This window comes from Pogoniulus pusillus, chromosome 33 (genome assembly GCF_015220805.1).
Source record: "Pogoniulus pusillus isolate bPogPus1 chromosome 33, bPogPus1.pri, whole genome shotgun sequence".
Lineage (NCBI taxonomy): Eukaryota > Metazoa > Chordata > Aves > Piciformes > Lybiidae > Pogoniulus > Pogoniulus pusillus.
Window position 1 is genome coordinate 15,115,146 of NC_087296.1, and position 23,791 is coordinate 15,138,936.

Below are 23,791 nucleotides of genomic sequence, written 5' to 3' on the forward strand. Positions count from 1 at the left end.
CATTCATCACTGCCCTGGCTGAGGGCACCGAGGCACTGTCAGCAAGTTTGCTGCTGGCACAGAGCTGGGTGGAGAGGCTGAGAGCCCTCAGGCTGTGCTGGCATTCAGCCAGGCTTAGCCAGGCTGGAAGGGTGGGCAGGGAGAGATGGAATGGAATGCAACAAGGGCAAGGGCAGAGTCTGGCAGCTGGGAAAGAACAACCCCAGGGGGCAGGATGGGTTGGGGCCTGAGCTGCTGGAAGGCAGCAAAGGGGAAAAGGACCTGGGGGTGCTGGTGGATGGGAGGGTGAGCATGAGCCAGCAATGTGCTCTGGTGGCCAGGAGGGACAATGCCATCCTGGGGTGGGTTAGAAGGGCTGTGGGTAGTATGTCAGAGAGGTTCTCTTGCCCTCTGCTCTGCCCTGATGAGGCTTCATCTGGAGTACTGTGTCCAGTTCTGAGCCCCACAGTTCAAAAGGGACATAGAACTGCTTGAGAGAGCCCAGCACAGAGCCACAAAGGCGATGAAGGGAATGGAACAGCTCTGTTAGGAGGAGAGCCTGAGGGAGCTGGGGCTGTGCTGCTGTGAGAGAATACTGAGAGGTGACCTCATCATTTACTTTTTTCCCTTTTGCTTCAGACTATGTTGGTAAAATGAAGTTCTTGGAAGAAAATGCCCTGTGTGTGTGTGTGATGATGTTTTCCCTTTCATTTGTCAAAGCCAGAGTTCCCCTGAGCTTGTCTCTCTCAACCCTAGGCTATCTTCATTGGCTTTGGGCCAGCATTCAAGTCTCATACTCAAGTGGATCCTTTTGAAAACATTGAAGTGTACAATCTAATGTGTGGTGAGTATGGAAGCATCCTTTGGGCACTCACATAAAGGCTTTGGCCTTTGGTTGGCTTCTAATAAGAGATATTTGAGTGCCCTTAGAAATTTATCCTTAGGACTTGCTGTTGATTTGGACACATTAAAAGCCATTTGGTTCTGAGCTCCAGCTGCTGTTGAGGGTCTGACACTGGAGCTGTCCAGAGAAGAGCAAGGAAGCTGGGGAAGGGTCTGGAGACCAGGGCTGGTGAGCAGCTGAGGGAGCCGAGGGTGTTTAGTCTGGAGAAGAGGAGGCTGAGGGGGACCTCACTGTTCTCTACAGCTTCCTAAGAGGAGGCTGGAGCAAGGAGGGGGCAGTCTCTGCTCCTTGACAGAGGCAAGAGACAGGAGCAGAGGCAATGGTTCCAAGCTGCCCCAGGGGAGGCTCAGGCTGGAGCTTAGGAAGTATTTGTGCACTGGAAGGGTTCTCAAACCTTGGCACAGGCTGCCCAGGGCAGAGCTGCAGTGCCTATCCCTGGGGGTGTTCAGTCAGCATGGACCTGGTGCTTAGGGACATGGTTTGGTGTTGACCCTGCAGTGCTGGGTGAGGGTTGGACTGGAAGAGCTTGCAGGGCTCTGCCAACTGGATGGATTCTGGGATCCTGTTAATGTCACCTGAATTCTTTCACAGATCTGCTTGATTTGAAACCAGCCCCAAACAATGGAACTCATGGACTCCTAAACCATCTGTTGAGGAATCCTGTGTACATGCCCCAGCACCCCAAGGAGAGAAGCCATCCCTCTGACTGCCCTGTGCTGAGAGCCTTCTCAGTCAGCCCTGGCTGCTCCTGCCAGGCACGGGTGAGTGCTGCAGGGGCTGAGGCAGTGGAAGCAGGCAGCTGTGGTGGATTCAGAGGGGAGATCTGTGTTCTCCAGTGCTCACCTTTACCTTGCAGTCCCCTACTGTTGGTTGCGGAATCAAGTCCTGCCTTGAGCCCAGTGGGTCCCAGCCTGTGTTTGTGTATTCATTTTGCAGCTTGCTTATGCAAAGTCACACTCAGCTCTGAGGAGCCACCACAGAAGTAAGCTGTGATGCAGCAAGCAGTCAGATCTTGCTTGCTTCACTTGGTTCTGTGGAAATTCCCCTCCTGTGAACATGAGTTTGGGTTGTGGCCTTCCAGGCTGTGGATTTGCTTATGGCAGAACCATTTTGTCTCTGCAGGTTCTCCATAACCCAGGAGATGGCAGTGAGGTCTGTGGGGGGGTATCTTGTGGGGCAGATGTTAGTGCTTTAAGGTGTAGTAGTGGCTCACAGTGTTCTTTGTGGAGCACTTACCAGGATCTCAGTGCCTGTTCTGTGTGGTTGCAGGGTTTGCCAGTACTGGATTTTGCTCAGCGTTTGGATTTCACCCAAGCAGAAGGTAAGAGCTGTGGGCTGTCAGCTACAGCTGTAACCAGTGTAAGAGTTGTTCAACATGCAGAGTGTTTGCTGTCCCAGCTGCTGAGCAGCTCCCAGGTGCACGAGGTGAAAATGCTTTGAAATGCTTGCTGGGTCTCTGGTTCTCAAGTTCTGAAGCAGAGTCCTGCTGAACCATTTGCTCTCAGGTGGACATGTGTCCATCTGGGGGGGCATCACCAGGAGTGTGGCCAGCAGGTCAAGAGAGGTTCTCCTCCCTCCTGATCTGCCCTGGTGAGACCACATCTGGAATACTGTGTCCAGTTCTGGCCTGCCCAGTTCAAGAGGGAGAGGGAGTCTATGAGGATGCTGCAGGGCCTGGCACATCTGTGTGATGAGGAGAGGTTGAGAGCCCTGGGGCTGGGTAGCCTGGAGAGTAGAAGGCTGAGAGGGGATCTGAGCAATGGTTAGAACTATATGAGGGGTATGGGGCAGGAAGCAGGGGCCAGGCTCTGTGCAGTGCTGTCCTGGGGCAGGACAAGGAGCAGTGGACACAGACTGGAAGATGAGGAGAAACTTGTTTGGTGTGAGGGTGCTGGAGGCCTGGAGCAAGCTGCCCAGAGAGGTTATGTAGTCTCCTTCTCTGGAGACTTTCAAGCCCCACCTGGACACAGGTTCCTGTTTGCCCTGGCTGATGGTGCTTTGGCAGGAGAGGTTGGACTTGATGATCTCTGGAGGTCTTTTCCAACCCCTACCCCTCTATGATTCTGTGGCTTTCTGGCACATGCACCATGTGATGTTTCAGAATTTTCTAGCACAGCAGTAAGGAGCATTCCAGAGTGGGAGGCAAAATCAGTGTGTGGGGAGGAATTGCTGCAACACTGCTGGCACAATGGCAGCACCCCCAGGGAGGCACAGGGATCTCTGCCATGGTCTGGAGCTGATGCTTACTTTCCTTTTGCTTGGTTTCCATTCTCTGATTACATGCACACCAAGTTTGAGCTGCAGGTTGTGAGACTGTAAAGCTGCTGGTGACTCAGAAACCAAAATAAAGGATTTGGGGCATGAAGCAGGCAGACAGTAAGCAAAAGAAGAAAACCCTGAGTCAGGATCGGATGTAGCCCTTGATGTAGTACCTTAAAAGCTGAAGTCAGGGTGACTGGGCTGTCAGAGAATGAGGCTGGGGTACAGAGTACAGCTTGCTTCTCTTATAGCAAAAGTGGCTTGGCTGAGCACCACTGCTGGCTAAAGCACTGCTGGATGGACAGGCCCAAAGGGTGGTGCTCAGCGGAGCAGCTGGCAGCTGGTCACAAGTGGTGCTCCTCAGGGCTCTGTGCAGGGACCACTTCTGTTTAACATCCTGACTGATGCTGTGGAGGTTTGGGTATTACCCACCCCCCCCACTTTGGAAATCACCCAGACTAGGCTCAGCAGCTCTGGAAATTGAATGAAGCTTTATACTGACAGCTTAGCACAGGTACACACAGGTGTTTACAACAGATACAGCTCTAGACAGAAATATACAAGGTAAAAGGTAACACAAAAACACAGCAGCCCTCCCAGAAACCTGAGCCCCCAGGAGGGGCTCTCAACTGCCCTTCCACCTTCTCCCACCCCTCTATACCTTACCCCAGATGTTGCCTTTTGCCCAAGGAAGAATGGAGAGGTCAGCCAGGGAGGTTAGGAAGCAGGTGGATTAGTCAGAGAGAGACAGAGAGTGAGATTAGAGAGAAAAATGCAGCCCAGAGCCTGGACAGAGATTGACTCTCTTATCTATGCTTAGATTCTTGCTTTTATACCTCTCAGCAAGCCTATGAGTGAAGTAGACATCACCACTGTTTCACAGCCTGTAATCTAGTTCTTCTCACCAGAATATTCTATCTAGCTTCAAACTAGCACAATCCACCCCTGTCTACTTCACTCAGAGTATTGCTAAGAACTATCTGATCTAATCTAAACCAATATTTACACTAATGAATATCACAAGTTCAGTTCACACTTCATTCTGGCTATCTCAGATGTAGGTGATTCAAAAGCTCAGAACAGTTTGTCTCCTCACAGATGAGATGAGAGCAGGCACTCCCAGGTGACGTTGGGTTCATGCTCATGCACTGTAGATTCTCTCGTAGATTCTTTCAGCGTTGGACGCCAATGGTACCCAGAACAGAAAACTCCTAACAGCTTGTATTATACACTCTGAACTTAAAGTCTCTCAGCTAAGGTTAGATTTCTCTGTGGCACACACTGGATTTCACCATTCTCCTGCATTACCCAGTGAGTGTGACCAGGACCTTCAGCAGATACCACCCCTCGACAGGTTTCCCTTTGCCCGAAGGAGAAAATACCCAAACAGTTTTCCCTAACAGATTCTTTTCACCTACAACAGGAACTTTATCACCGTCTACTGTTTGGACCAAATCTGATTGTGCAGGTCCTGCTCTGTTTACTGAACCTCTGCTATTTACCAACCAGGTAGCTTGTGCTAAATGTTTGTCCCAGTTTTTCAGAGTTCCACCCCCCATGGCTTTTAGGGTGGTTTTCAGCAAACCATTGTAGCGCTCAATCTTCCCTGAAGCTGGTGCACAGTAGGGTATGTGATAAATCCATTCAATACCATGCTCTTTGGCCCAGTTTTTCACAAGATTGTTCTTGACATGAGTGCCATTGTCTGACTCGATTCTCTGTGGAGTTCCATGTCTCCACTTGATCTGTCTCTCCAAGCCAAGAATGGTGTTAGGTGCAGTAGCATGTGGAACTGGATAGGTTTCCAACCATCCAGTGCTGGCTTCTACCATTGTTAGCACATACTGCTTGCCAGAATGAGATGGAGGTAAAGTGATGTAGTCAATCTGCCAGGCTTCACCATACTTGTACTTTGACCATCTCTCACCACACCCTAAGGGCTTGATTCGCTTAGCCTGCTTAATAGCAGCACAAATGTCACAGTCATGGATGACTTGGGTGATAGCGTCCATGGACAAGTCAATTGACCTATCGCGAGCCCATCGGTATGTTCCATCTCTGCCTTGATGTCCAGATGAGTCATGGGCCCACCGAGCTAAGAACAGCTCACCTTGGTGTTTCCAATCAAGGTCAAGATCAAAGTTTGCATCAACTTGAGCAATCTTAGCAGCTTGATCTGCCTTCTGGTTGTGTTGGTGCTCCCCAGTAGCTCTGCTCTTAGGCATGTGTGCATCTACGTGCCGCACCTTCACTGGAGTTCTCTCCAGCCGTGCATCAATGTCCTGCCATAGATCAGCACACCAAATAGGCTTTCCTTTCCTCTGCCAACCATTCTTCTTCCAGCCCTTTAGCCAACCCCATAGAGCATTGGCTACCATCCATGAGTCAGTGTAGAGGTAAAGGATAGGCCAATTCTCACATTCAGCCACATCAAGAGCAAGTTGAACAGCTTTTACCTCAGCGAACTGACTGGATTCTCCTTCGCCATCTTTCGTTTCGGTAACTCTCCTGGTAGGACTTCAGACTGCTGACTTCCATATTCGCTTGTTCCCAACAAGACGACAGAAACCATCTGTGAACAAAGCATAGTTCTTTTCCTGATCAGAGAGATCACCATAGGGAGGAGCTTCCTCAGCACGAGTTATTTTCTCCTCTGGAGGTTTGGAACAGTCTGTGCCTTCCAGCCAGTTGGTGATCACCTCCACCAGACCAGGTCGGTCAAGATTACCCATTCGTGCTCATTGGGTTATCAAAGCCATCCATTTAGACCAGGTGTGATGGTTTGGGGGTTACCCCGCCCCCCCACACTTTTGAATTTGCCCCAGCTAACTCAGACGGACCCTGGGAATATAGATGAAGCAATTTATTTACAGCTAGCAGAATTTACAAGCAGCTATTTACAATATATACAGTTATATACACTTATATACAGAAATATACAAAGGATAAACAATACAAAAGCACAACTCCCCTCCCAGAAACCTGAGTCCCCAGGAGGGGCTCTCAAACCACCCAACACCTCCCCCCGGCCCTCTCAACCTTACCCCAGTTCTCAGGAAGAAAAGAGGTGCAGCCAAGAGGTTAGGGAGCAAGGTTAGTAGGAGCAGGGTTAATGAGATGTGACCAGGTCTAAGGCAAAAGCAAGAGTGAGAGACAAAATGGAGAATAAGTCTTTCTTCTTCCCAGAGCTCTCAGCGAGACTATGAGAGAAGTTGACATCAATTGTTTTTCATTTCACTGCCCTTATCTAGTTCTTTTACCAAAACATCCCAGCTTGCTCCAAACTAGCACAATCCACCCCTGTCTACTTCGCTCAGAGTATCGCTGAGAATTATCCAATCTAATCTAAACCAATATTTACACTAAAACAATATATACAAGTTCAGTTCACACTTCAATCAGATGTAGGTGATTCAAAAGCTCAGAACAGGGACTCCCAGGTGATGTTGGGTTCATGCTCACGTACTGTAGATTCTATCGTAGATTCTCTCAGTGTTGGGCGCCGATGTTACCTAGAACAGAAAACTCCTAACAACTTATATTAGACACTCTGAATTTAAACTCTCTCAGCTAAGGTTAAATTTCTCTGTGGAATACACTGGATTTCACCATTCTCCTGCATTACCCAGTATGTATGACCAGGACCTTCAGCAGAAACCACCCCTCGGACAGGTTTCCCTTCGCCCGAAGGAGAAAATACCCAAACAGTTCTCCCTAACAGATTCTTCTCACGTACAACAGGAACTTTATCACCGTCTACTGTTTGGACCAAATCTGATTGTGCAGGTCCTGCTCTGTTTACTGAACCTCTACTATTTACCAACCAGGTAGCTTCTGCTAAATGTTTGTCCCAGTTTTTCAGAGTTCCACCCCCCATGGCTTTTAGGGTGGTTTTCAGCAAACCATTGTAGCGTTCAATCTTCCCTGAAGCTGGTGCATAGTAGGGTATGTGATAGATCCATTCAATACCATGCTCTTTGGCCCAGTTTTTCACAAGATTGTTCTTGAAATGGGTACCATTGTCTGACTCAATTCTCTCTGGAGTTCCATGTCTCCACAAGATTTGTCTCTCCAAGCCAACAATGGTGTTACGTGCAGTAGCATGTGGAACTGGATAGGTTTCCAACCATCCAGTGCTGGCTTCTACCATCGTCAGCACATACTGCTTGCCAGAACGTGATCGAGGTAAACTGATGTAGTCAATCTGCCAGGCTTCACCATACTTGTACTTTGACCATCTTTCACCATACCATAAGGGCTTGATTCGCTTAGCCTGCTTAATAGCAGCACAAATGTCACAGTCATAGATGACTTGGGTGATAGCGTCCATGGACAAGTCAATCGACCTATCACGAGCCCATCGGTATGTTCCATCTCTGCCTTGATGTCCAGATGAGTCATGGGCCCACCGAGCTAAGAACAGCTCACCTCGGTGTTTCCAATCAAGGTCAATGTCAAGTTCAGAGTTGGTATCAACTTGAGCAATCTTAGCAGCTTGGTCTGCCTTCTGGTTGTGGTGATGTTCCTCAGTTGCTCTGCTCTTAGGCATGTGTGCGTCTACGTGCCGCACCTTCACTGGAATTTTCTCCAGCCGTGCATCAATGTCCTGCCATAGATCAGCACACCAAATAGGCTTTCCTTTCCTCTGCCAACCATTCTTCTTCCAGTCCTTCAGCCAACCCCATAGAGCATTGGCTACCATCCACGAGTCGGTGTAGAGGTAAAGGATAGGCCAATTCTCACGTTCAGCCACATCAAGAGCAAGTTGAACAGCTTTTACCTCAGCGAACTGACTGGATTCTCCTTCTCCATCTTTCGTTTCGGTAACTCTCCTGGTTGGACTCCAAACTGCTGACTTCCATATTCGCTTGTTCCCAACAAGACGACAGGAATCATCTGAGAACAAAGCATAGTTCTTTTCCTGATCAGAGAGATCACCATAGGGAGGAGCTTCCTCAGCACGAGTTATTTTCTCCTCTGGAGGTTTGGAATAGTCTGTGCCTTCCGGCCAGTTGGTGATCACCTCCACCAGACCAGGTCGGTCGAGATTACCCATTCGTGCTCGTTGGGTTATCAAAGCCATCCATTTAGACCAGGTTGCATCTGTGGCATGATGTGGTGATGAACCTTTGCCCTTGAACATCCAGTTAAGAACTGGCAGTCTAGGAGCTAAAAGCAATTGTGACTCAGTTCCAATCACTTCAGAAGCTGCTTTCACTCCCTCATAGGCTGCTAGAATCTCTTTCTCAGTTGCAGTGTAATTTGTCTCTGAACCTCTGTAACAACGTCCCCAGAAACCAAGTGGACGACCACGTGTCTCATTTGGAGCTCTCTGCCAAAGACTCCAAGTTGGACCATTGTCACTGGCAGCCGTGTACAGAATGTTCTTGATGTCTGGACCAGATCTCACAGGTCCCAAGCCCACTGCATGGACTACTTCTCGTTTGATTTGACCAAAGGCTGCTTGTTGTTCAGGTCCCCACTCGAAATTATTTCTCTTACGAGTCACATCATGCAGAGGTTTGACAATCTGACTGAAACCAGGAATGTGTAGTCTCCAAAATCCCACCACACCAAGGAAAGAAAGTGTGTCCTTCTTACTGGTGGGAACCGCCATGGTAGAGACTTTGTTGATCACATCCTGAGGAATGTGACGGCGACCATCCTGCCACCGCACTCCCAGAAACTGAATTTCTTTGGCAGGTCCTTTGACCTTGTCTCTCTTAATGGCAAAACCTGCTTGCAGCAGAATGTCAATGATTTTGTTACCTTTCTCGAAGACTTCCTCAGCAGTTTGGCCCCACACAATGATGTCGTCGATGTACTGGATGTGCTCTGGAGCTTTACCTTTCTCCAGTGCATTGTGGATGACTGAGTGACAGATGGTTGAGCTGTGTTTCCACCCCTGAGGCAAACGATTGAACTGGTACTGGATTCCTCTCCAGGTGAATGCAAACTGAGGCCTGCACTCCTTTGCTATAGGAATAGAGAAGAAAGCGTTAGCAATGTCTATGGTTGCATACCATTTAGCCTCCTTCGATTCCAGCTCGTACTGGAGTTCCAGCATGTCCGGCACAGCTGCACTCATGGGTGGTGTCACCTCGTTGAGGGCACGAAAGTCAACTGTCAGTCTCCAGTCGCCCGTAGGTTTACGCACAGGCCAGATGGGACTGTTGAAAGGTGAATGAGCTTTCTCGATGACAGCCTGACTCTCCAATTGACGAATCAGCTGATGAATGGGCAACAAAGAGTCACGGTTAGTTCTGTACTGCCTATGATGAACAGTTTGAGTTGCAATTGGCACTTCCAGGTCCTCTATGTCATGATGTCCCACAACTGCAGATTCATCAGAAAGTTCAGGTCTAACAGACAATTTCAATTTATCATCCTCAATCTCTACAGATGCTATTCCAAAAGCCCATTTGTGACCCTTAGGATCTTTGAAACAACTTTGTCTCAAAAAGTCAATTCCCAAAATGCAAGGCGCATCAGGACCAGTTACAATAGTATGTGTCTTCCACTCTTTACCAGTTAAACTGATCTCAGCCTGTATCTTAGTTAACTCTTGAGATCCACCAGTGATTCCAAAGATAGAAATGGACTCTGTCCCTTTGCAATTAGATGGCAATAAAGTACACTGAGCACCTGTGTCAACTAAAGCCCTGTATTTCCGAACTCTTGAACTGCCAGGCCACCTAATGAATACATTCCAATAGATTCGGTTCTCTCCACTATCCCTTTCCTCCTCCTGGCTGGAGGCAGGGCACCCCTAATGCTGAACATGGCATGTAGGGTGTACACAGTGATTGGTGTTGTTGTAAGAGGAACTGCAACTGTTGGAACAATTGCAGTTGCTCTCAGGAGCTGAAGAAGTGACAGCTACTTTTCGGGCATTGCTGCCTCTGTTTCTGCCACTCTGCAGTTCCCTGACTCTCTTTGAAAGAGCTGAAGTAGGTTTACCATCCCATTTGTTCATGTTCTCCCCGTATGTGTCACGCAGAAGTATCCACAGTGACGCACGTGATTGCTGCTGTCTGGGTGGAATTTGTCTCCTCCTGGGCTGGAATTGCCTTGCAGGAGGTGGGCGTCTGTTCCTGACTGCAGAAACATGCACCCATTCAGATGATGCAGGAATGGTATCCTTTACCAGATTGTCACAATATTGACCAGAGCTCCTGTAATGTCCTTGGTAATATTCTCAGAGATATTAAAACCAGCATAACCAAGAATAAAATCACCCCAGCTCCAGAACATATCTGAAACCTTAGCTTTAGCCTTATTATAAGCCAGATCAATGAAATAAGCAACAATTTGAGCTTTTATCCAATTAAATGCCAAGTAAACAAAACCAGACCAGAGCAATGCACCAACCAAATACAATAGCTGCTTGATTAGCTTCATCTTAATTCCCAGAGCTAATTTCCAGTCACTGAAAAATCTCTAGCCCCACGTTGGGCAAAGCCAATTAAAAAAATGTGATGGTTTGGGGGTTACCCCGCCCCCCCACACTTTTGAATTTGCCCCAGCTAACTCAGACGGACCCTGGGAATATAGATGAAGCAATTTATTTACAGCTAGCAGAATTTACAAGCAGCTATTTACAATATATACAGTTATATACACTTATATACAGAAATATACAAAGGATAAACAATACAAAAGCACAACTCCCCTCCCAGAAACCTGAGTCCCCAGGAGGGGCTCTCAAACCACCCCAACACCTCCCCCCGGCCCTCTCAACCTTACCCCAGTTCTCAGGAAGAAAAGAGGTGCAGCCAAGAGGTTAGGGAGCAAGGTTAGTAGGAGCAGGGTTAATGAGATGTGACCAGGTCTAAGGCAAAAGCAAGAGTGAGAGACAAAATGGAGAATAAGTCTTTCTTCTTCCCAGAGCTCTCAGCGAGACTATGAGAGAAGTTGACATCAATTGTTTTTCATTTCACTGCCCTTATCTAGTTCTTTTACCAAAACATCCCAGCTTGCTCCAAACTAGCACACCAGGTTGCATCTGTGGCATGATGCGGTGATGAACCTTTGCCCTTGAACATCCAGTTAAGAACTGGCAGTCTAGGAGCTAAAAGCAATTGTGACTCAGTTGCAATCACTTCAGAAGCTGCTTTCACTCCTTCATAGGCTGCTAGTATCTCTTTCTCTGTTGGGGTGTAATTTGCCTCTGAACCTCTGTAGCTACAACCCCAGAAACCAAGAGGACGACCACGTGTCTCATTTGGAGCTCTCTGCCAAAGACTCCAAGTTGGACATTGTCACTGGCAGCCGTGTACAGAATGTTCTTAATGTCTGGACCAGATCTCACAGGTCCCAAGCCCACTGCATGGACTACTTCTCGCTTGATCTGATCAAAGGCTGCTTGGTGTTCAGGTCCCCACTCGAAATTGTTTCTCTTACGAGTCACATCATGCAGAGGTTTGACAATCTGACTGAAACCAGGAATGTGTGGTCCCCAAAATCCCACTGCACCTAAGAAAGAGAGAGTGTTCTTCTTATTGGTGGGAACTGCCATGGTAGAGACTTTGTTGATCACATCCTGTGGACTGTGACAGCGACCATCCTGCCACTGCACTCGCAGAAACTGAATTTCTCTGGCAGGTCCTTTGACCTTGTTTCGCTTAATGACCAAACCTGCTTGCAACAGAATGTCAATGATTTTGTTACCTTTCTCAAAGACTTCCTCAGCAGTTTGGCCCCACACAATGATGTCGTCGATGTACTGGATGTGCTCTGGAGCTTTACCTTTCTCCAGTGCATTGTGGATGACTGAGTGACAGATGGTTGAGCTGTGTTTCCACCCCTGAGGCAAACGGTTGAACTGGTACTGGATTCCTCTCCAGGTGAATGCAAACTGAGGCCTGCACTCCTTTGCTATAGGAATAGAGAAGAAAGCATTAGCAATGTCTATGGTTGCATACCATTTAGCCTCCTTCGATTCCAGCTCGTACTGGAGTTCCAGCATGTCCGGCACAGCTGCGCTCATGGGTGGCGTCACCTCGTTGAGGGCACGAAAGTCAACTATCAGTCTCCAGTCGCCGTTAGCTTTGTGCACAGGCCAGATGGGACTGTTGAAAGGTGAATGAGCTTTCTCGATGACAGCCTGACTCTCCAGTTGACGAATCAGCTGATGAATGGGCAACAAAGAGTCACGGTTAGTTCTGTACTGCCTGTGATGAACAGTTTGAGTAGCAGTTGGCACTTCCAGGTCCTCTATGTCATGATGTCCCACAACTGCAGATTCATCAGAAAGTTCAGGTCTAACAGACAATTTCAATTTATCATCCTCAATCTCTACAGATGCTATTCCAAAAGCCCATTTGTGACCCTTAGGATCTTGAAACAACCTTGTCTCAAAAAGTCAATTCTCAGAATGCAAAGCACATCAGGACCAGTTACAGTAGTATGTTTCTTCCACTCTTTACCAGTTAAACTTATCTCAGCCTGCAACTTAGTTAACTCCTGAGTTCCACCAGTGATTCCAAAAATAGATATGGACTCTGTCCCCTTGCAACTGGATGGCAATGAAGTACACTGAGCACCTGTGTCAACTAAAGCCCTGTATTGCCCAACTTCTGAACTGCCAGGCCACCTAATGAATACATTCCAATAGATTTGGTTCTCTCCACTATCCCTTTCCTCCTCCTGGCTGGAGGCAGGGCACCCCTAATGCTGAACATGGCATGGGGGTGTACACAGTGATTGGTGTTGTTGTGAAACTGCAGTTGTTGGAATAATTGCAGTTGCTCTGGGGAGCTGAAGAAGTGACAGCTACTTTCCTGGCATTGCTGCCTCTGTTTCTGCCACTCTGCAGTTCCTGACTCTCTTTGAAAGAGCTGAAGTAGGTTTACCATCCCACTTGTTCATGTTCTCACCATATTGGTCACGCAGAGTTACCCACAGTGACACACGTGATTGCTGATGTCTGGGTGGAATTTGTCTCCTTCTGGGCTGTAATTGCCTTGCAGGAGGTGGGCGTCTGTTCCTGATGGCAGAAACATGCACCCATTCAGATGATGCAGGGATGGTTTCCTTTAATAGATTGGAAATGGTCTTAAGTACCTCTTTCATTTCTCTCATACTGTCTTTAATGCCATCCTTAATGCTATCTTTAATCTCTTTGGTCATACTTTTTACAGCAGAGACTAGGGCAGAATGTGCCAAGCTGTCCTCTATCTGCCTGAGCTGGTCAGTGAATTCACCAACAGTGAAAGCCCTTCCATTGTCACTCCTTGATAGAAACCTGCTGGCCAAGATGTTAGCATAGGATGAAGGAGCAAGCTTAGTAAGCTTCTTCATGAGACCTGTTCCCAAAGGAATATCATCAGGCTCATGAGTACCATGATCTCCATAAAGCACTTCCTTCACAGCAAACTCCTTCAGAAGCTTAATTCCCTGCTCAATGCTGTTCCACTTCTTGGCTGTCCATGGCAGATCATCCCGGGAAGGATATCTCATAGCCACAGCCAACAAAAGGCGTGTCCACAAGCTAACCCTACCAAGAGGACTTGCTAGGTGTTTGTCCACTCCACTCTCCTTGGTGAGTGGTCCCAGCTGCTTGGCAGACTTGTCTCCTACCTGCAGAGCATTAGCACCAATGCCACGGCATCTCACTAGGCAGCTTAGGATTGGCTCACCTGATTCCCTTGAGTATTCCTTCCTAACTTCCCTGACCTCTCTGAGGGGATCGTTGGAATCCTGGATGTCATCCTTCTCCTCTTCCTCTTGCTGTCCTGGTTGTCCCTGGCCTAGAAGCAGAACTTTCCTAACAGCACTCTTAAACTCCTTGGAGCCATCCTCTTTCTTGGCAGCCAACCTCACAGCACTCCTCTCATCAGAGTACTGGGATCTAATTATGTCTCCTCTTCCTCCTCTTGTGCACCAGAGGTCCCCTCTCCTGTGTCCTCTTTTGAATCAGTCTTTGCCATCGATTTGTCTGGTCTTTGGCAGGTGCCAAGATGATTTGAGCTGAGACAGATTTTGATGACTCCAGTAGTGGTTTTGAATTACTGGGGGTCTGGCCTGAAGCCTGTGAGTTCGAGTCTGGTGTAGGGCTAGGGGTATTTGCTGCCTGAGGAGTTGAATTGGGTGAATTAGTTGAATTGGCTGAAGAAACATCTTGGGCCTGAGCCGTTATCTGTTTCTGGGCTTTTGCCATGTTATTGTTGTTGGCTGGGACATTGGCAGCATCCCCAGAATCTAGGGGAGGAGGTGCAGTGGTGGCCCCCCCTGGCTCTCCCTCCGAGCTAACATTGTTTATATTCAGACTGCTGCTTATCTCACTCTGTTTATCATTTGTCTTGGACACTCTCTGTTTCTTTTGGCTTCTTAAAGGCATCACACCTGAATTTCTCTTACATAAAGGCAAAATTAATATAAAATCCAAAATTATGAGACCTAAGATCACACACAACAGACATACCACAGTGAATAAAATTCAGAGCAAGTGTTAGGTACCTGGGTCTTAGGCAAGATCACCCTCGTTAAAGCTGTGGATAAAGCAGAAGAAGAAACATTTCTTGGTAAAAGACTCAGTAACATTAAACCCAATATAGCCAAGGGTGTAATCCCCACAGCTCCAAAATAGACAAAGTAAAAGGTAATACAGAGACACAGCAGCCCTCCCAGGGACCTGAGTCCCCAGAGGGGCTCCCAACCACCCTTCCACCTTCTCTCACGCCTCAGCCTTACCCCAGATGTTGCCTTGTGCCCCAAGGAAGAATGGAGGGTTGGCCAGGGGGGTTAGGAAGCAGGTGGATTAGTCAGAGAGACGAACGGTGAGGTTGGAGAGAAAAATGCAGCCCGGAGCCTGGACAGAGAGTGACTCCCTTATCTATGTTTAGATTCTTGCTCTGATACCTCTCAGCAAGCCTATGAGTGCAGTAGACATCACCACTGTTTCCCTTTCACAGCCTGTAATCTAGTTCTTCTCACCAAAACATTCTAGCTAGCTTCAAACTAGCACGGATGCCCTTGATAAGGACACAGAGCAGCTCAGCAGGGAGTTCACAGAGCACACCAAGTTAGGTGGAGAGTTGATCTGCATCAGAGCAGGGAGGCTCTGCAGAGAGACCATGGCCATCGTTAACATCATGAGCTTCAGTAGGGCCAAGTGCCAGGCCTTGCACTTGGGCCACAACAACTCCAAGCAGCACTACAGACCTGGGGCAGAGTGGCTGGAATCTGCCTGCAGAAAGGGACCTGAGGGCAGTAATGGACAAGTGGCTCAACTTGAGCCAGAAGTGCTCAGGTGGCCAAGAAAGCCAAAGGCATCCTGGCTAGGATCAGAAATGCTGTGGCCAGCAGGAGCAGGGAGGGGATTGTGCCCTGTGCTGGGCACTGGTGAGGCCACAGCTTGAGTGTTGTGTCCAGTTTTGGGCAGATGAGCACAAGACACCTGTGGAGGTGCTGGGATGAGAGCAGAGGAGGGCAGGGAAGCTGAGGAAGGGCTGAAGAATAGCGACTGAGCGACTGAAGGAGCTGGGGATGGTTAGCCTGGAGAAGAGGAGGCTGAGGGCAGACCTCATTGCTGTCTACAGCTGCCTGAGAGGAGTTGTGGAGAGATTGGTGCTGGTCTCACAGGCCATTGTCAACAGGACAAGAGGCAATGGCCTCAAACTGCAGCAGGGCAGGGTCAGGGTGGACATTAGGAAACATTTTTTGCGGTGAGAGTGGTCAGGCACTGACCCCAGGCAGGTGGTGGAGTCACCGATTCTGGAGGGGTTTAAAGGTGGTTTGGATGTGGTGCTGGGGGATGTGGTTTGTGGTGAACTTTGTAGAGCAGGGTCAGTGGTTGGATTTGGTGATCCTGAGTGTCCTTTCCAATCTGAATGGTTCTGTGGAGCCCTGTTTCTTCTGCAGCTATGCTCCACTTAGTGCCACCTCACTGCAGCTCAGTGTCCAGAGCTGCACCTACATGGCAGTGACAAGCAGACCCCAGGGCTTGCTGCTTTCCCAGGGCTAACCAGAAGTTTCTCTTGGTTTGTGTAGCTTGTCCAGGGGCAAAGAGCCAGCACAGCAGATAGTCAGGGTGCACCCAAAGAGTGGCTTAAGCTTTCCTGGATCTTCTCCACTAAGAATAGGGCACCTTTGGAAACGTGTCCCTGTCAAAGGGACTCTTACAGGACTGTGACTCTCATGACAACAGCTGAATTAGCTGGGGCAATTAATGAGGCAGGAATTAAAAATGTGTGGCTATTTTTATTTCCCAAAAGTTCCACCCTCACACTCCATACACAGCAGTTGCATTTGGGCCCTAAGCCGCTTGGGAAGATCTTCACAAGGATGTTTGTAGGCAGTGTAGTAATTCAGGAGAATCAGGAAACTGGAAAAGGTTTAGCCACAAAAGGGCTCTGCCCCACTTAGAAGTGGCTGCCTGGAGCCTCAGGGAAAGTCTTGGCAGCGGAGCAGAATCAAGAGCTAGTCCCTGGCTCCTCTGTGGCAGTGCCGGAGCTGCTCGGCGTGTTCCCTGCCGGCAGGGAGCTGGGGTGCAGCGGTGCCAGAGCAGGGACTGCGCGCTTCCTCCTCACCCTGCCCCCGGTGCTCCTCAGGGCCACCTTGGCAGTGTCCCTTCTGGGAAACTTGAGGCACTTAAGTTTCCAGGTAGTTCAAGCCCAAAACATCAGGGCTGAGCTGGCCTGAAACACTAGGCAGAGCAGAGCAAGTTGTCCAAGCCGAGAGTCAGAGCAGGCTGAGCAGAGCAGCACACACTGAGGGAGAGCACTGAGGCAGGGCAGAGCAGTGAGGCAGAGGCAGCAGCACAACTGCTTGCAGCTCAGCTCCATTTCTATCACTTGCCTGAATGCAAAGGCTCCTTTGGCCACAGAGATTCATCAATCAGATGGCATTTGCCAAACTGACCATGTTAGGTGACCCCAGAGCTTGCTCACCCTTACTCAGGCAAGACACTCACAAGTGCATAAACACCTATGGGGAGCTGTTTAGCACTTTGGGAGGGGAAATAATGGCCCAAGCGTTGGTTTTCCTCCCACCCTTGCTTCCCCCATCAGCAGAAGGGTGGGGCAAGCCAGGACATGTTTTAGGCCTTCCAAGACAGCAGCAAAGTGAAATCAGGTTAATTAGGAGATACTGTGGCCTAAGCACCTGGGTGGCCTCACTGAGACATGCTCTGCTGAGGTGCAGCTGGATGCTGAGCTCAGCTTTGAAGAAGTAGGACAAGGCCAGCAGCAGAACCCATTTTGATTCCATGTTGTAGAAACAGGAACCTAAAGGTTCTTAACCTACACTCTGAAACAGCAGGATTTGGGCTTGGGTTATCAGTAAGACCTGGCTGAACACTGCTCTTAATAGTAGTGACTTCACAGAACCATAGCAGGGTTGGAAGGGACCTCCAAAGGTCATCCAGTCCCACCCCTTGCAGTGAGCAGAGGCAACCTTCTCGAAAGCAGGGTGTTCAGAGCCCTGTCCAGCCTCACCTTGAGTGGTTTGGGTTAAATCCCATTTGTCCACTGTATCTTGAAATGATTGCTTCAGCCTGGCTTGGTGGTTTGGTTTAGTGCCTCCCCTTGGTAAAGAGTGACTGCTTGGGGCTCTATGGCTGGGCCTGCTCTGCCTGCATGGCACTGGGGACCTGTATAGCAGTGGAAGGTGCTCTCCACGCAGCACTGCCCAGCACCCTTTCTCCTGCAGCTGAGAAGATAGAGCAGCTGGCAGTGCCCTATGGCCGGCCCAGACTCCTGCAGCAGAGACACAGCTACTGCCTGCTGCACCACCCCCGCTACCTGAGTGCCTACAGCCAGCACTACAGCATGGCCCTCTGGAGTGCATACACCATCCACAAGCAGGTAAGGACAGGAGGGCACCTTAGAAGCCACCATGAAAGGTAAAAAGCTTGAATGTCAGCTACTCCTGAATGCTTCCTAAACCTGCTTCTGATCTTATCCTGGGCTGCAGCCAGAGCAGGGAGAGCAGCAGCACAGGGAGGGGATGCTGCCCCTCTGCTCTGCTTAGACCTCCCACCTGCAGCACTGCCTCCAGAGTGGGGCCACCAGAAGAGAGACATGGAGGTGCTGGAGAGTGTCCAGGGGAGGACATGAAGATGATCAGAGGCTGGAGAACCTCTGCTATGGGGACAGGCTGAGAGAGTTGTTGCTGTTCAGCCTGGAGAAGAGAAGGCTCCAGGGAGACTTCTGAGCAGCCTTCCAGTACCTGAAGGGGCTGCAGGAGAGCTGGGGAGGGACTTTGGACAAGGACTGGGAGTGCCAAGATGAGTGACAGTGGCTTTGAGCTGGGAGAGGGGAGAGTGAGAGTGGAGATGAGGAAGAAATTCTTGAGAGTGAGGGTGGTGAGACCCTGGCACAGGCTGCCCAGGGAGGCTGTGGATGCCCCTGCCTGGAGGTGTTCAAGGCCAGGCTGGATGAGGCCTTGTGCAAGCTGTGCTGGTGAGAGCTGTCCCTGCCCATGGCAGGGGCTTTGAACTGGATGAACTTTGTGGTCTCTTCCAACCCAACCCATTCTGTGATTATTTCCCAGGGAGCTAGGAAGGACCAGATGAGATAAAGAGAGAAATTCTGTTTGAGCTTCTCTTCACTTTGACATGTTAGCAAGGATTGGCTTTGACTCTTTGCTCTTTCTGGGAGCTGTGGTTTTGCCTTCAGAGCAGCAGATCCACCAGGAAGTGAGGACTCCTTTGGCACTGGGCTCAAAGCCCTGTGAATCTGCATGGCAGTGTAGGTCTGCTGCTGCAGGCTGCCCTTCAAGTCTGGTCTCCACGTGAGCTTCCAGGCCTTAAAGCAGGGTTTAGAATGTAGCAGGAGCATTTTGAAGAACAGGATAATTTCTGGTGCTTGCCCACAGGGGATCATCCTCACAGTGGGAGGCAAGGAGGCAGATGGTTTGGTGGAGATCGTTCTGCTGTTCCAGACCCTGTGCTGAGATGCATAGGGTGATGCAGAGCACTGATGAAAGTGAAGTTCTCTTCAGGATGGACTGTCCCATTCAGAGGGAAGTTAGAAGCCACAGTAGGGCAGGAGAGGCTGCTTGTGGTGTGTTTACCGGGCAGTGGCAGGTTTTAGGTACTGAGAAGATGAACTGAACTCTGACAAGGTTTTTTTGATCATGAATATGTTGTGTATGGTGTGGCAAGGCCACACTTACTGTGACAGGTGTGGGCAGTGGGAACAGACTGTGGCTAACAGCACATCTGGGTGCCACTGATTACTGACCTGAATGAACAGCATCCCCGTGGATGCTGCAGCTTTGGGGAAGAGTGGCTGAAGTTGCTCAGCAGAAAAGCCCTGATGGGCTGGATGACAGCAGCTGAAGATGACCCAGCAGTGCCCAGGTGCCCACCAGCATCCTAGCATGGATCAGCAATGGTGTGGTCACCAGGAACAGGAAAGTGACAGTGGCCCTGCACTGGGCACTGGAGGGGCCACACTTTGAGCACTGGGTTCAGTTTTGGTCCTCACTCCAAGGACATTGAAGGGCTGGAGCAGATCCAGAGAAGGGCAACCAAACTGGGGAAGGGTCTGGAGAACAGGGGTGGGGAGGAGTGACTGAGGGAGCTGGGAGTGTGCAGTGCGGACAAGAGAAGGCTGAGGGAGACCTCATTGCTCTCTGCAACTCCCTGAGAGGAGGCTGCAGTGAGATGGGGGTTGGGCTCTGCTGCCCAGGATCAGTGATGGAAGGAGAGGAAGTGGCCTGAAACTGTGCCAGGGGTGGTTTAGGCTGGAGATAAGGAACAATTTCTCTGCTGCAAGAGTGGTCAGGGACTGGCACAGGCTGCCCAGGGAGGTGGTGGAGTCCCTGTTCCTGGAGGTGTTCATGAAAAGTGTGGCCATGGCAGCTGGGGCCATGCTTTGATGGCCACGGTGGGGTTGGGTTGCTGGCTGGGCTGGATGATGTTAAGAGAGCTGCAGCTGGAGGAACAATTCTCTGGTTCCAGGAGCAAGTACCTCTGCAGCAGATCAGTTGTCTCTAGTGGGCAGCTCTAGGTTTCCTCTCTGATCACACTGTTCTGAGCTCTCCCTTGCAAGAGAGGAACAATTCTTGCATCTTCCTTTAGTCCCTTCACCACGTTCAAGGCAGCTGCAGTTAAGGAGTGCGAGGGAGGGCAGCGCTGTAGGGCAGCTGTGCCTGCAGCAGTGACACTCTCTCCTTGTTCACCAGGACCAGTGGGTTTCTGCTGCAGAAGATGCCTCCAGCTGTTTGCACAAGGATGGTCGTGTGCCTCTGAACCACAGCCACACCTGTTTGTTTTACAGCAACCGACCTGGCCTGAGTTATGGATTCCTTGCTCCTCCGAGTAAGTGCTGTGCCTTCATCTGCCAGCAGAGGTGATTGCAGTGAGTTGTGCTCTAGCAGTTGTGGTCGTCTATAGATGTCCTGATAACTGCCCAGAGGATGAAGCCTGCATTAGAAATGCTGTGGTCAGCAGGGAGGGGATTGTGCCCTGTGCTGGGCACTGGTGAGGCCACAGCTCGAGTGTTGTGTCCAGTTTTGGGCAGCTGAACACAAGAGAGCTGTGGAGGTGCTGAGGTGAGAGCAGAGTAGGGCAGGGAAGCTGAGGAAGGGCTGGAGAATAGATCTGATGAGCAACTGAAGGAGCTGGGGATGGTTAGCCTGGAGAAGAGGAGGCTGAGGGCAGACCTCATTGCTGTCTACAGCTGCCTGAGAGGAGTTGTGGAGAGGTTGGTGCTGGTCTCACAGGCCATTGTCAACAGGACAAGAGGCAATGGCCTCAAACTGCAGCAGGGCAGGGTCAGGGTGGACATTAGGATGTTTTCTCAGCAAGAGTGGTCAGGCACTGACCCCAGAAAGGCTACCCATGGAGGTGGTGAAGTCATCCTCTCAGGAGGGCTTTAAAGGTCCTTTGGATGTGGTGCCTGGGGATGTGGTTTAGAGATGAAGTCTGTAGAGCAGGGTCAGTGGTTGGACCTGGTGATCCCAAGGGTCCTTTCCAACCTGAATGGTTCTGTGAAGCAATAGCTGTGAATTGTTGCAGTCCATTTCAGCCTGTGAGAAAGGAAAACATTTGGGGCACTTCAGCAGCTGGAGGTTGTCTGATCTCGCAAAACTTTACACCCTGTAAGTAGAATCACAGAATGCATTGGGTTGGAAGGGACCCTTAAATGTCCAACAGCCCAGCAGAGAGCAGGGACACCTCCTACTAGATCAGGTAGCAAAGGGAAGCAACAAGTTTGGCCTTGAATGTTTCCACGGATGGGGGAAGCCTCCCTGGGCAGCCTGTGTCAGTGTCTCCCCACCCAAGTGCAGAACTTCCTCCTGATGTCCAACCTAACTCTGCCCTGCTCCAGTTTCAAACCATTGACCTCATCCTGTCCCCACAGGCCCTTCTGAACAATCCCTCCCCACCTCTCCTGCACCCCCTTCAGGTACTGGAAGGCTGCTCAGAGGTCTCCCTGGAGCCTTCTCTTCTCCAGGCTGAATAGTCCCAATTCCCCCAGCCTGTCCCCACACGGGAGGTTCTCCAACCCTCTGATGATCTTCATGGCCTCCTCTGGACCCTTTCCATCAGGTCTATGTCTCTCTTGTATTGAGGTCCCCAGAGCTGGATGCAGTGCTGCAGGTGGGCGTCTAAGCAGAGCAGAGGGGCAGAATCCCCTCCCTGTGCTGCTGCTCTCCCTGTTTGGATGCAGCACAGATCCCAGACAAGTGCTGCTGCTGCTGCTTTAAGGTCACTTGTTTTGGGTGTGCCGAAGCTGGCGCTTAGCCACACATCAGTTTGGAGAGGAAGGTGGAGCTGAGGTCATTTCAGTGGCAGTGCAGCCATCTCAAGAGCATGCAGATGCAGGTTTGCAGAGACAGGTAAGTCATTAATTGTTTTTTTTGTTCTAGCCTTCATGGCAGGAGAGAGGCCTCACTACGATGCCCTGCTCGCCAGCAACACCGTGCCCATGTACCCTGCATTTAAAGGTACTGTGATTGTGCACAGCTGAGGGCAGCAAAGGCTGCTGGGGCTCTGCTTGCTTCCCACTCGTGCAGACCAGCCCTGCTGAGCTGCTTCCCCAGCTGTGGGCTGCTGACCTCAGGGAGAAGTTCCCTGTAGTGGGATTATGAGAGAGCCAGGTTGTGAGGTTACCACTAAGCAGCTGCTCTGCACATGGCAGCAGTGTCGGGGTCTGCGGTCGCTGCTGTTTGCATTTCCCTACCCACCCGGGCAGGGCTCTACAGAATGTGTTCTGGGGAACCCAGACACCAGAGAGAACTTTGTCAGTTACATTAAGGTCCACTTTAGGAATGTCTTCTGAAGTCCAGTGGGTTTCCAGGCAGAAATCTAATGTCTCAGGCACTAAGGAAAGAGGAAAATGATTGTCCCTAATACAGAAGATGAAGACCTGCACTGTCTAGGTGGGATGGAATATGAGATGAGAGAAGAGCAACTAAGGTACTTCTCTGGACAAAAGATGTCTTGGTTTTGTATTAGTGGAGTAGTGATCACCTCTTAGCTGTAATTAAAAATAGCAGAGGGTCTTGGAATGGTTTGGGTTGGAAGAGACCTTAAAGATCATCTAATTCCAACCCCCTACCATGGGCAGGGACATTTGCCCAAGGCCTCATCTAGTCTGACTTCAATCGGAGGGCAAACTTCAATTTGCTTGGGAAACTTATTTCCGAAGTCCCCTGGGCAGCAGTCCTCGAGAACAAAGGGGTCCAGGATAGTTGGACCTTTCCAGGGGAACACACTGCTCCCTGACCCCATCCCCCAGTTCAAGAGGCCACTTGCCCTGAACTCCTCCCTCCTTACTGTTGAAAACTGAGGCGAAGAAGGCATTCAGGACCTCTGCCTTTTCTACATCATCAGTTATAGTATTCCCCTTCTGGTGCAGTAAGCAGTGGAGGCTCTTCTTGCCCTTCTTTTTAGCATTGATACATTTATAAAAGTGTTTTTTGTTAACTTTCACGGAAGTGGCAGCCTAAGTTCTAGCTGAGCCTTAGCCTCTCTAATTTTTCTCCTGCATAATCTGGCTACCTCCTTAAACACGTCAGGAGAAGCCTTCCCCTCCTTCCAGAGGTGATACACCCTCTTTTTTTCCCCCAATTCCTTCAGGAGCTGTTTGCTCATCCAGGCTGGTCGCCTTCCCCACCGGGGAGGTGGTGGAGTCGCCGTCCCTGGGGCACTTTAAGGCAAGGTTGGACGTGGCACTTGGTTCCATGGTCTAGCCTTGAGCTGTGTGGTAAAGGGTTGGACTCGATGATCTGTGAGGTCTCTTCCAACCCTGATGATACTGTGATACTATGATACTATGATACCTTGAACACCTCCATGGGGGGTCATCCAAAACCTCCCTGGGCAACCTGTGCCAGTGTCTCACCACCCTCACTGGATCTCACCAGTGAGACACTTCCCAGCCAGCAGGTGTGGAGGTACAGGTCAGCCAGGCCAGCTCGATAGCAGCACGGGACAGAGGCACACTTGGTGTTGTCTCACCTCCCTCTGGTCTCTGCCTGATTTGCTTTCTAAGGACACAAGCTGAAGGCCACAGGGCAGCAGCATCTCCATGCCTTGGCTTTGTGTTTGGGGTGGCTGTGAAACCCCAGTGCCAGGAGGTGCTGCAGTGCACACTGCTCCTGGGGGAGCTGCAGTGCTGTGTGTGGCTGAGGGTTTCCCTAGCTGATCCTGCCTGTGCTCCACTGAGAACTCTGCAGAGCTGCACTGACAAC

At 50.1% G+C, this 23,791-nt stretch overlaps 1 protein-coding gene across 3 annotated transcripts in view; it reads left to right on the plus strand.

Moving 5' to 3' along the window:
- Nucleotides 1–23,791, plus strand: part of ENPP1 (ectonucleotide pyrophosphatase/phosphodiesterase 1) — an 86,310-nt gene that overhangs the window by 58,691 nt on the left and 3,828 nt on the right. For 2 of the 3 annotated variants that reach the window (XM_064170037.1, XM_064170038.1), the window contains exons 17-22: nucleotides 736–823; nucleotides 1,475–1,644; nucleotides 2,153–2,204; nucleotides 17,795–17,949; nucleotides 20,276–20,411; nucleotides 21,965–22,042. In XM_064170037.1, the coding sequence (XP_064026107.1) occupies nucleotides 736–823; nucleotides 1,475–1,644; nucleotides 2,153–2,204; nucleotides 17,795–17,949; nucleotides 20,276–20,411; nucleotides 21,965–22,042 (679 nt within the window). The remainder of the gene's footprint in view (nucleotides 1–735; nucleotides 824–1,474; nucleotides 1,645–2,152; nucleotides 2,205–17,794; nucleotides 17,950–20,275; nucleotides 20,412–21,964; nucleotides 22,043–23,791) is intronic. The other variant, XM_064170039.1, reaches the window with a different exon arrangement.